The 13,393-nt window shown below is 38.6% G+C and overlaps 1 protein-coding gene across 1 annotated transcript in view; it reads left to right on the top strand.

The window, feature by feature from the left end:
- AHRR (aryl hydrocarbon receptor repressor) overlaps positions 1–13,393 on the top strand; it is a 146,751-nt gene that overhangs the window by 87,427 nt on the left and 45,931 nt on the right. Inside the window, exon 4 of the mRNA XM_074943209.1 lies at positions 5,065–5,162. Within this exon, the coding sequence (XP_074799310.1) occupies positions 5,065–5,162 (98 nt within the window). The remainder of the gene's footprint in view (positions 1–5,064; positions 5,163–13,393) is intronic.

Genomic DNA, 13,393 nt, shown 5'->3' with positions numbered 1-13,393 from the left:
AAAGTAATTCACATTGGAAAACATAATCCCAACCATACATGTAAAATGATGAGGTCTAAATTAGCTGTTACAACTCAAGAAAGAGATCTTGGAGTCATTGTGAATAGTTCTCTGAAAACATTGACTCAGTGTGCAGCGGGAGTCTAAAAAGGTAACAGAATGTTAGGAACCATTACGAAAGGGATAGATAATAAGATAGAAAATATCATAATGTCACTATATAAATCCACGATGCACCCACACCTTGGATAGTATGTGCAGTTCTGGCCACGCCATCTCAAAAAAGATATATTAGAATTGGAAAAAGTGCAGAGGAGGGCAACCAAAATGATTAGGGGTATGGAACAGACTCCATTTGAGGAGAGAGTAAAAAGTCTGGAACTTTTCAGCTTGGAAAAGAGATGACTAAAGTGGGATATGATAGAGGTCTATAAAATCATGAATGGTATGGAGAAAGTGAAAGTGTTATTTACCCCCTTCACGTAACATAAGAACCAGGGGTCACCCAATGAAATTAATAGGCTGCAGTTTTAAAGCAAACATAACAAAGTACTTCTTCATACAATGTACAGTCAACCTGTGGAACTCATTGCCAGGGGATGTTGTGAAGGCCCAACCCTAACTGGGTTCAGAAAAGAACTAGATACGTTCATGGAGGATAGGTCCATCAATGGCTATTAGTCAAGATGATTAGGGATCCAACCACATGCTCTGGGTGTCCTCAGCCTCTAACTGTCAGAAGCTGGGAATGGACAACAGGGGATGGATCACTTGATAACTGCCCTGTTCTGTTCATTCCCTCTGAAGCATTTGGCATTGGCCACAGTCAGAGACATGAGACTAGGCTAGATGGACCATTGGTCTGACCCAGTATGGCCATTCTTATGTTCTTCAATTATAGTGTCTTTTAGTAGTTTCCAGCCTTTCCAGAGTTGTGGATTTTGATACTTCCTCTGATTTCACCAGGCTTGATAGAATTTGTGATCCTCTCACATTTGTTGCCTATGCTTCATTTTTTTGTCACTCTTGTATATCAACATAGCTTTTATTTTTCATCTTCTTTTGCAGAACAGCTCCATCTTCTGTTTTATTTTGTATGTTGGAAGTATGTAACAGATAATTTGTGTTAAGCAAAAGCTCCCCCCTCTGTCCACTTCCTACCTAACCAGCTTTGCTAATTTTGAATCTGGCAGGTTAGTCCCCTGCCCTTAGTTGGAGACAGTATAATCCAAACAGTTGTGTCTCTTCATGGAAGGCTTTTCCAGGCTCCATAAATTCAACCCCAACTCTTGACACAGCTTATACCTCCATCCGTTTGCCTCCAATATCAATTTCTTTCCTTCTATTGTTCTTGGTACTAAATGAAATTCCTACAAGGTTTCAGCTCTCCTGGATTCCTGCATCATCCTTGAGTTTATTAAATCTCCCCTAATCTTTTCCCACATGCATGACATCTAGAGGATTTTTCCCTGGCATTCTTCAAGCTCTCATTTATCCTTTTTGTTATATCATTTGTCCTGTACCCATAGAGGTGGCATTCTATTTAATTTTCAAATTTGGCCACACGTGTCTCAGAACAAGATTTCTCACTATCAAATCACCAGTCAGGATCACTTGCTGCTTTCTTTCTAGTGACTCCTGTTCAATTCTTACTACTCAGTCACTGGTAGAGCTGAGTTAATAATGGGTTTTTAGTTCAGAGGCCTAACTGAAAAATCTGGAAAAAAAATACCCTCTGGCTTGGGATGAACAGAAACAATTTTTTTGAAAAATGTTCATCAAACTGAAAAATCTCAACTGAATCCACCCAAACATTTCAAGTTGACCTGAAACAAAATTATTTTTGTTTTTCGATCAGTTTCAAGTCAATAAAACCAATTTTTTCATTTTGATTTGCCCGTTTCAGGTGTTTTCACCCTTCTTTGTTGTGGTTTTTTAAAAAAAATCTGGGGCCAAATTTGAAACCGAAATACTGTTTTGAATGAAAGTCAACAAAATGTTTCAAAATGGTCAAAACAAAATATTTTGACTCTTTTTTGACAAAATGTTCTCAACTGAAACTATTCATCAAATTGACCCACTTTGGGTAAATACTTTCAGACCCCCCAAAATGCATTTTTCGATGAAAAGTTTGTTCAAAAAAATTGCCTGTCTCTAGTCACTGATAAGGCATCAGCAGGGCTCTAAAACAGAGGTTAATTGTTGCTTGTGTTTACCTGTTACTCCCAATGGGGTAATATTTTTCAGTTTCTCCTCTACACTCTGTAATATGTCCTGTTCTTCCTCACTGAGATACCATGTTTGCTGCCTTCATCAATGACACACTCTCATCAACATCAGCCTCTCTTCTGAGCTCTTTGTGCATTAGTGACTGATCCCTGCTTCCCTGATGGGTTGGTTCCACTTAAGGATTTTATATTCATATTTAATTTTAATGCAGTGTCTTCAACCCTGAGGGGGAGTATATAGTGATGAGGAAGCTATGCTGATCCAGGCACAGGGAACAATTTTTCTGCTTCTGAGGAATGAATTCTGCTTCTTGGCACAAGGAGGGCTGCCTTGCCCGCTGCTATGGGTCTGTTCACATTTTGGGGCAATGTGTACAACGTATTATGAAACAGATGGGTGTGGCCAAACATACAGGAACTTCTAGCAGGTGATATGACAGTACAATATAATACTTTATATTTGGAAATGGAATTAGTACTAGATGGACTGTGGAACAAACATCTCTTGTGCCTCTGCTGCTGTGTTTGTGTGAGCCTGAAGGCTAACAAACAGGCAGAGAACCCTAGCCTGTTGCTTTCCTCTTAAGGATGGAGTTAGCCCCACTGGAATGTTTGACAAAGCCAAAAGAACTCATAAAAATAAAAATAAATCTTCATTTCCTCTTGCCACTCCCTGTCTGTCCTTTAACCTACACAAAGATAAAGAGCCTCTGTGTAGAGAATTATGAAAATGTACTTTTGGGGTCTAGGGGAGCAATGGGATGGGGGCTCAATTGTAATTGCAGTTACACCCTCTTTGTAATACCCAGCGGCAAATGGCATTATGACTGACCTTACTAATCCTAGGAGCAAGCTCAGTTGAGCAGGGACATGGAAAAGATACATCATGTGACCTTTCCCAATAAACCTAACATTTAAACCAAGACCGACTACAAAACCCATCCCCTAAAAATGTGCACCTTTCCACAGAAGTTTCATATCCATTTTGCAGAATGGCTTGCAGGGTTGAAAACATGAAATCATAGTAGCTTGAAAAATTTGCACAGAAACCCACCCTTAGTCCTGTTTCATATAGTTTTGGGATATCCTAGTGTGTTTTCCACAACTCAGGTGAGGAATTTATTATCTATGCTTGAGATTACAATTTAGGAAATATGAGTCCACAGTATCACTAGCAGTAAATGTTCACTATCTGAACTAAAAACCAATTCAAATTTCTTACGTAACTTCCAGAACTGTGGTATCTGTGTTGCCATCATATGATATGAAAAGATACCGTGTCTCTTGACTCTTTGTAGAGCTTCAGGTTAACAAGCACCTGATCCAAAACCTATGAAATAAGGAGAAATCACTCCAATAGGCTTTGGACCACGCCCTTTGTCATTTTCAGCTAATACTGTTAAATCCATGAACATTTTTATTCAGTTTTTACTCTGGGCTCTTATTCAAAAATTGCATCCAGTTGTCATCACTACATTTAGCAAAGAGCCAAGTAACATTCCAGACTTTTTTTTTAATATTCCTATGTGGAATGAATTATTTCAGATTGTTTCATCCCTATTTTGGGGTTATTAACCTGTAGCTGTTACTCCAGGCTGATGCAGGGGTGTTGGAACAATTTGTACAGCGGGGTCCTGAGAGCCATTGAACCAAACCGTAAACCCTGTATATAATGGAAACCACTTCAAGTCAGGGGATGCAGCAGCACCCCCAGTACCCTAGTTCCAGCACCTATGGGCTGACATTTGGAGTAGCCTATATGTACCAACTGCCCTGGGTCCACTTAGTGGCAGACCCTTCTCACTGTCTCTTCACATCAACAGAGCAAAACCAAGTAAGAACTGTATTTTTGTAGATTGAATGTGTTAGATTGGTACGTTTGAACAGTGGTGAATGTCTCATCTCAGTTAGCCATCATAGCTTTTTCAAGATGATCCAGGTCAAATAACTAAAAACCCTGCAATAATAATGAAGCTGAATCTTTAACTTCATTATTTATTGACAGAATCACAAGATTTGCTTCACACTCCATACTCCCCCAATGATCCAGATACTAACCTAGCAGATGATGTATATAATCAACTCTGTCTTCTGGGTGATTCTTTCATTATCCTCAAAAAAGAGAGTGGATCTGAAATCATCACTCTTTCAGGGATTCAGCTTCATATTTATTCCGGCAGAGACTGAAATCTGATTATCTAAAGATATTTCAGAACGAATATTTACAGCCTATACAGGGGAAAAGCAGTCAGCTAAAGTAATCTGCGTTTGTTTCCGTCAGGCCTCTTGGTATTACCAGAGAAAATTTTGCAATTTTAATCCAAAGTTTTCATGCTTTCCATGCTAAAAAACAAACTTTGACTTCACATTTGAAAAAAAGGCATTTCAAGAATATACACCAGAGTCTTAGAACTAATCCCAAATTCATAGAAGTGAGAGGCCAAGATCATTTCATGCCAAACAAGAGGACAAAACAGAAAATAAGAAAACTCATCCATATCCCCTCTGACAATCTTCTGAACAGTGTTGCTATTAGTTAGAATTTTCATAACGTATTCTTTTGTAAACAAAAGCAGTGTGGCAATATATCAATTGTCTTCTCTGCTGCTTTCCTATGATTTTGTTGTTGTTTTTTATATGTCGAGTATAATAATGGAAAAAACATAATCAGTAAAAATAATGTGATAGGTATAATGACAAGCAAGGAAAGAACTTTATACAAAAACATCTGAGCTGTGAAATGTATTTTTCTCTCCGTAGGACCAACAATAAGTTTTCAGTAACTAAAAGCCCTCATCAGTATTATTTATATATTATTAATTGCTTTTTTCAACAGCCATTCAAGAAAAGCACTTTAGGAAGCAAGTTGGTCACACAATAAAAGACTATGTATCCAGTGAGACTGCCATACCAGAAGGTGGACTTCTACTAGAAGTGAGTGATAAATGCTATAATTTCTGGTTCTAAGATTATGCATGCAACTTAGTTATATTGGTGATTTATTAAAGGTTATTTAGCCTGAGCCAGTATTGAGCAAATGGCCCTGCATTGTGTTAGACTTTGCATTACTAGAAGTGTCCGCTGTTGAATGGGATGCAAAATCAAAGTCCAGAACTCTTGTGGACACGAAAGATCCAGTTGCAGTTTTTGCAAGGATAAAAGTATCAGTTATGGAGTCTTAGTCAAATTCCAACTTGGGTGATTGCATTCTGCATCCCTTAATTTCCCAGTAGTTTCAATTAAATACAAGGACCTGATTCTCACTTACAGCAGGCATGTGATGGTGGCGGAGATTGATTTTAGCTGCCTGTGTGCACACCTGTGGGACTATGCAGGGACTTGCTTGATCTCTGGTGTGAGTTAGAGCAGCCTAAGAGCTACTATAATTTAAACAGCTTTCCATGGCTTCCCACGTATCAGGAGTCAGGGCCTGCAGCAGAGTACTCTGGGAGCAAGCCCTGTAGAGCCAATCTTCAGGCAACCTAACAAGTGCAGCTGGCCCATTGTAGTCTGCCTGACTGGTTACAACACCTGATTGGTTGGAAGAGACAGCAGACTGGCTCTTAAGGCCAGCAGCAGCAGTTCACTGGCTGCTCAAAGCATGTGCCTGTGGCTGTGATAGCTCCTGCCTTGTTCCCAGCCCTGCCCCTGCATTTCCTCACTCCAAGTAACCCAGTTCTGACCCTTGGCTCCAATTCCTGACCTCTGACTCCAGCTCTGACCCTGGGCTCCAATTCCTGGCTACCAACTCCTGTTCTAGCCACTAGGCCTGATGCTTGTTAGGACCATTAGGCCTGACTCCTGCTACAACCACTAGGAACAACTGCCCATGTTCTGGTCATGTGACACTGTATGCACTAGAAAGCAGAAAATAGCCACACACGCTGGATAGACTTCTACTCTGCCTCTGACAAGGGCTAGGTGGAGGGCTAGTGCAGCACCCTTACACCAGCTCTGCATTATCAGGGAAGAGCTCTGAACATGTTATTCTTGCAGAACTATTTCCATCTGCTTAAAGATTCTCTGTTGCCATAGTGGCATAAAGGGGCCTTAGTGTAACTGAGAATCAAGCCCACTAATCTTATTTAAAAGTAGCGCTGCTATGCATTGATAAATAGCCTCTGAGGTCCACCTCAGAGATGGCTACATTTCACAGATAGGTGAAGCAATGCCTGTATACACACAGTGCCCTTAATAAAACTGCCATTTGATTATAAGTAAATGTTATTTGCAATAGTTCCCCATTCTAAATGTATAAGGAATACAGTCCATATAAATAATAGCAAAAGCAGTAAGTGTCTAATTCTTAAGGGTTCCCACTGTATTTAATTTGTGTTTGGGATATTTTAAGGTGATAAGTGCCATATACATGTAAGATATAATTGTTACAGGTCTTGAATGGCAGCCATATGGCTACAGGAATACTTAGATAGATCTTTTGCCCCCACTGCTTCCCTTGGAAGGCTATTCCAAAACTTCACTCCTCTGATGGTTAGAAACCTTTGTCTAATTTCAAGACTAAACTTCCCGGTGGCCAGTTTATATCCATTTGTTCTTGTGTCCACATTGATACTGAGCTTAAATAATTCCTCTCCCTCTCTGGTATTTATCCCTCTGATATATTTATAGAGAGCAATCATATCTCCCCTCAACCTTCTTTTGGTTAGGCTAAACAAGCCAAGCTCCTTGAGTCTCCTTTCATAAGACAAGTTTTCCATTCCTCGGATCATCCTAGTAGCCCTTCTCTGTACCTGTTCCAGTTTGAATTCATCCTTCTTAAACATGGGAGACCAGAACTGCACACAGTATTCCAGATGAGGTCTCACCAGTGCCTTGTATAATGGTACTAAAACCTCCTTATCTCTACTGGAAATACCTCTCCTGATGCATCCCAATACCGCATTAGCTTTTTTCACAGCCACATCACATTGGTGGCTCATAGTCATCCTGTGGTCAACCAATACTCCAAGGTCCTTCTCCTCCTCCATTACTTCCGATGGATGCATCCCCAGCTTATAACTAAAATTCTTGTTGTTAATCCCTAAATGCATGACCTTACACTTCTCACTATTACATTTCATCCTATTACTATTACTCCATTTACAAGGTCATCCAGATCCTCCTGTATGATATCCCGGTCCTTCTCTAAATTGACAATACCTCCCAGCTTTGTATCATCCGCAAACTTTATTAGCACACTCCCACTTTTTGTGCCAAGGTCAGTAATAAAAAGATTAAATAAGATTGGTCCCAAAACTGATCCTTGAGGAACTCCACTGGTAACCTCCCTCCAGCCTGACAGTTCACCTTTCAGTAGGACCCGTTGTAGTCTCCCCTTTAACCAATTCCTTATCCACCTTTCAATTTTCTTATTGATACCCATCTTGTCCAATTTAGCTAAAAATTCCCCAGGTGGCACCGTATCAAACGCCTTACTGAAATCTAGGTAAATTAGATCCACTGCGTTTCCTTTGTCTAAAAAATCTGTTACTTTCTCAAAGAAGGAGATCAGGTTGGTTTGATCTACCTTTTGTAAAACCATGTTGTATTTTGTCCCATTTACCATTGACTTCAATGTCCTTAACTACTTTCTCCTTCAAAATTTTTTCCAAGACCTTGCATACTACAGATGTCAAACTAACAGGCCTGTAGTTACCCGGATCACTTTTTTTCCCTTTCTTAAAAATCGGAACTATATTAGCAATTCTCCAATCATACGGTACAACTCCTGAGTTTACAGATTCATTCAAAATTCTTGCTAATGGGCTTGCAATTTCGGGTGCCAATTCCTTTAATATTCTTGGATGAAGATTATCTGGACCCCCCGATTTAGTCCCATTAAGCTGTTTGAGTTTCGCTTCTATTGTTGGGATGCAATGAATTGTGGGTTTTGTTGTTGACCCAAATTCATCTTATTAGCTGTAGTGGAAATAGGAGTTTTAACTAAGTAGTTGCCTTCATTGCTGCTCTGCGGGAAAAGCTACTGTGTATTATGGACAGTCACGTGAATAAGGCCATTTTATCTGCTGTTGTAAGATCCTCTCGGTGTGTCAAGAAGTCCTTACATTTTCCTTGTCATGCAAACACCTTTCACTGTACAAACTCTCATGGTTGGTTCCTGGATTCATATAAGCCTGATTATTTTATTTACAGTACCAGTTGTGTACTTGGTGCCGTACAAACATAAAAAGGTATGGTCCTTATCTTGAGATGCTTCCAAGCTAACTCAAATATCTTTCTAAAGTACTACTTGAAATGTAGACCTTCAGCATATAATATACCTTTAAACTGTACTGTGTATGTTTATCACACTTTCTAAATAGACTATTCTGTTAAGTAATAGATCAATGATGGAAAGACTAGCAGAAGTGTATTTTAAAGAAGAAGGTCACCTTGCCCAGAAGGTCTAATGGGCTTTTAATTTTCTTGTTAGACAATGTGGGGAAGGTTCCTGACATGGCCAAAGCTCTACAAATTACTGTTTGAGGTTCTTCCGCTTTCTTCTTAAATATACAAACTGTGAGCCTGATCCTTAGAGGTGCTGAGAGGCTACAATTCCCTTTAAATTCAAAAGGGAGTTGTAGGTGCTCAGCATCTCTCAGGATCAAGCCTTGTGTAGGATTTCAGTGTAAATTTATAGTGTGTGGGCACGGGAAAGAGACAATTACTTACCAGTAATTTTGTTTGTCATAATCTCTTCTTTTCACCCATGCTGCTACTTACCCTCTGCAGGGTATTTGAGTTGTTCACTTCTCCCAATGTTTTTACTCTTAGCTCCACTTATTATCCTGTCTCCCCTTTCTACAGTCCCCAGAAGAGAAGAGAAAACAAACCCCTTCTGACTAAAGTTAAAGTCCATTTTATTAAGAAGGCTCTGGTTTTTTTTCTTGTGTAGCCAACTCGTATGACCTTCTCTATTTTCTTAGCTTTGCGCCCAAGTGGCTTGTATCCTGTAATGAGGTTTAACCTTCATCTTCCAAAAAGTTTTCTAAGTCAGTGCAGTTCAACAGTTTTACCTCCTCGATTTTCATATTGGTGCTCTGAGGCTGCCCGGTCACCACACAGTCCTGGTATTTATTATTTAATGACATCGTCAGTTTGCCCATTGCTGTGACATAGCCCATCCACTGTATCCCTTCTGTCTCAGAAGGTGGAAGCTGCTTGTTTCCAGGCCAGTGTTATAGTTTCCTTCCTTATTACATTGGGCCCAATAATAAGACATCACTGGCAGATTTGGTTACTATTCCCACTAAAAAAGCCCATACGATTTAGAGGGAGCAGAAAGGCAGTGATCTTCCAGGTGTAGTTTGGAATCATACTCCAGAAGGCTGAATATATGGGTACAACTGATTAAAACAGAATCCCTGGGCTTGTTTTTTCCCTGCATATTTTAGTGATCCAGGATCTCTTTAAAAAATATCTGACATTCCAATGATTCCAATACCCTTTGGGTTAGAACGTTTGCACACATCGGTTCTGTAACTCACTCCATTCTGTTGGAGCATGTGGGGGATAACCCTGCCCACACCACGGGGTGTTCTATAGACATTTATTCTACCACCCGAAGAGAGCAGCCCGGGAGGCATTTGCTTTTAGTACACATGGCTAATGGTAGACTTCAGAGTGAGGCAATCTCATACTGCTTGATGCTTTGGAACTTGTTAGTGTGTCTCAGTGAGCCTTAAATTGTTTGTTTTGTGATATACAGTTGAACCTCCATAATTTGCACGAATGATGGAGAGACCCATTATGAATGATTGAATTTTGCATATTAGATAGTAAGGAGTCGATTCTGCCGCTTTCATTCATATTGATAGTACCATATTCCACCTTTATTTGTTTAGATTTATAAAACAAAATTAGCATCTATCAGTCTCTAGGCACCTTTAGCAATTATTTAAAAATCACAAATAACCATAGATGTCAATAACTATGCAGCCTGACAATAACATACCCCTTCCTCAACGTTATGTCTTAAGCAACAGACCGCTCCCGCAAAGTCCTGAAGGTCAACAGATAAAGGTTATTTCAGACCAAAGAGGGGTACAGGTGGCACTCCTACCATTACCTTCAACTGATGTAAATAAGCCTAGTCTCACTTCAGTCCTTAATCTTATTTATATATAGTTATTTAGGGCTAGATTTTCAAACTGAGCCTCCATGTTTTGTAGCTTATTTTACTCCAGCATTTAATTGCATTGGCGGGGTACAAATGCTGCCAGTTTCAGATCTGAGAAGGTGATTTGTGGGGCCCTTTGGGTTGTTTGATATTTAACTATAACAGCATTTGTGCCTGTAGGTCATTGTCAGTGCAAAAATATTGGCACAATTTAAGTATAGGCACCAAAATAGACCTGAAAAATTGAGGCCCTGTTTGAAAAATTAGACCCTTAATCTGTTTTTTAACTCTAAATCACAGTATGAGAGACAACTGTGGATAACTACTTTGGACCTGATCCAACTCCCACTGAAGTCAATGAGTCTTTCCATCAACTTGAATGGAAGTTGAATCAGGTCTTTTGGACGCAGTCCTGAAATCCTTAGTCGATACTCTGACTGAAGTCAAGGGGCCTTTTGGCAGAGTAAAGACTCCAAGATTTGGTTCCTGGCACATGAAATTTATTATTAGAGGCATTATTGCATTACTTGAAAAATAACTGTGAATAATAGGATTTCTGCAATCTATTTTGAAGCGAGATGAATAAATATGTGCTACAGTACAAGGAGACATTTCCAGGTGGCGTCTACTAATACAATCTGAATCAGAACTTAAATTAACATATGTTCAAATTTCATTCCAAGATGAATTGGGAAATGATATAGTAGAAAACATCCCATTGGTGCTGTTCTGCACTTTGTATAAGGAAATAACACAGGAAACCTTTTTCCTACTCAGTTTCCTGTAATTTTTTTTAAAAGTGTTAGTGTAATTCCATTTCCGTCTTTCAAACTTTGTGTAATCAGTACTTAATAAACTCTGATCTTGAAAAAAGTAGCTTAGTTTGAACTTTAGTCTGAGTGCAAGAAATTTGTTTTCCTGTTTTTTATTTAAACACAAACTTAAAATAAAAGAAGAATTAGGGGTCAAACACAAATGGAGGATTATTAGGTTAGGATTGTGATGGGGGAAGGGGTTTGGAACATCAGAAATCACTTAAGAGTTTGATGGAACCGTCACGGATAAGTTTACCATCTGTTGTGATCACGAATCACTTTTCAACTCCAACCAATGTTGACATCTGACAATTCAGTCTTAGGAGAGCATACTCTCACTAGAATAAATCCTGTACTAAGTTCACTACTTCACCTTTGTATTATATTGTTTTCAAATGTGGTGTGGTGATCAGAACATTTTCAAAAATAGTGTATTTGTATAAAGTTTTCATAGACTATGTTTGTGGTTTTTTAACTTAATGCCACTTTTAAAAATTCTCCCAGTATTAATTCTTTTGTCTTCAGTTGCCTTTGATTGTGAATGGTACACTTCCTCCACAGACGACCTAATCTGATCTGACTTCAGTCATATGGGATGATTTATGGAAAATATAGCTATAAAGGACACCTCTAGATTGGGGTCAGGAGAGACTCACTATCTTCTGTTGCACACATACATTTACTTTCTGCATCTGTTCAGCACCGCTTGTCATTTCCAATTCGTAGCAGGCAGAATACAAGAGATCTTGTCAGTGTTTCTCCTCCCTTCTGTTGTTGTCGTCATAAGTAGGAATATATTAAGAATATGTCTATCTTTAAAAGGACACAGTCCACTGGAAATCTAGTAAATTTAAAAATTAAAAATATATACAGTAATGTGAATATATTGAGTCTCTACCAGAAGTTGGCAGAAAACTGTTTTCCCATTCCAGGAATAATTTTGAAAAATTTTCGTGTTCCATACCAGGATGAAAATTCAAAATCTCAAAAAACTTCATGAACTGACAATCTAAAAAAAATTCAGTTTGGGTAAATCAAAATGTTTCATTCCAATTTTAACCTTTTCAAATTAATTTTTATTATACCTCATGTCAAATTCTAAATGAAAAAATCATTTCAAACTGAAAAAACAGAACTTTTCTTATTGAAAATGTAGAAAAGAGACATTTTGACAATTTTGAAACTTTTTTCCAACAGTGTTTGAAATGAGAAAACTAATAGAAGTTAACCCTTTCCTGCTTCGGTTTTGACAAATCTGCCTTGTCTGAAGAAAAATGTCTTGTCAAAAAAAATTCCAACCAGCTCTAGTCTCTCCCGAGCCCTCAGTGTTGCACATGGGCTCAGAGTTGGTGTCTTAATGTCCCTCTTCTTGGAATTTGACTCTATTAGTAATCTCAAAACAATAATACAACAGACCTCAGACTACGTTTTCTCTGGGAATTGGGCTGTCCATAGGACTTCTCTTCAGCACCTCCTTTGTCCTACTTCCCTCTCTGTGGACAGTCACTCCTGTCTCCTTTAAGTCTAGGGTGAAATTAAGAAACTGCACTTGCTGGAATGAGTCAACAAAATTTCTCCAGTTTTATGCAGTCACCTTGCCACCCTTTGACAACAAGTTTCAAATACTACAGCTGCAAGTTTGTCATTTTCCAACCATATTATCCTATTGTTTTTTAAAATATTTCTCTCCCCTGCTTCTGTGTGATAGACTCACACAACCAACAGGGGAAAACTAATAAGCTAACTGACTATTAAAAGGGAAATAGTTACTTTGGCTAGACAAAGAGCGTTGTCAAATACACATGAGGAAGAAAGAAATAGTAGCTATTTATCTATAATTTCTTTCAGTTAAACAACCAATTACTGGTGTTTCCTGTAACAATAATAAGAAAAAATATTCAAGCAGTAGTAAAGTTAAGGTGCATTTCAATGACTTAATTTCATTTGCCACACCAAATCCCTCTATTCTGTTTGAAGTTTCTTTTAACTTCTTTATACTGTACGTAAAAGAACGTTACAAGATCTATCTTCCTTTTAACTGACTCCCTTCTGGTATGGTACTGAAATTATAACATAGTTGACTGTTTTGTTTTTTTCAATTGATCTTATGTATTTGAACATTTGATGTATTGATTAGCCTTTTCCCTTGCATATTAGCCAGTAACTTCCCGTCTGTATTTTTTAACTCTTTGAATATATTTAGACAGAAATCCTTGAACTTTTGTATACCA

This window comes from Natator depressus, chromosome 2 (assembly GCF_965152275.1).
Source record: "Natator depressus isolate rNatDep1 chromosome 2, rNatDep2.hap1, whole genome shotgun sequence".
NCBI classification, from domain to species: domain Eukaryota; kingdom Metazoa; phylum Chordata; order Testudines; family Cheloniidae; genus Natator; species Natator depressus.
Note: the sequence above shows the minus strand (reverse complement) of the source record. Positions and strands in the feature narration are given on the sequence as shown.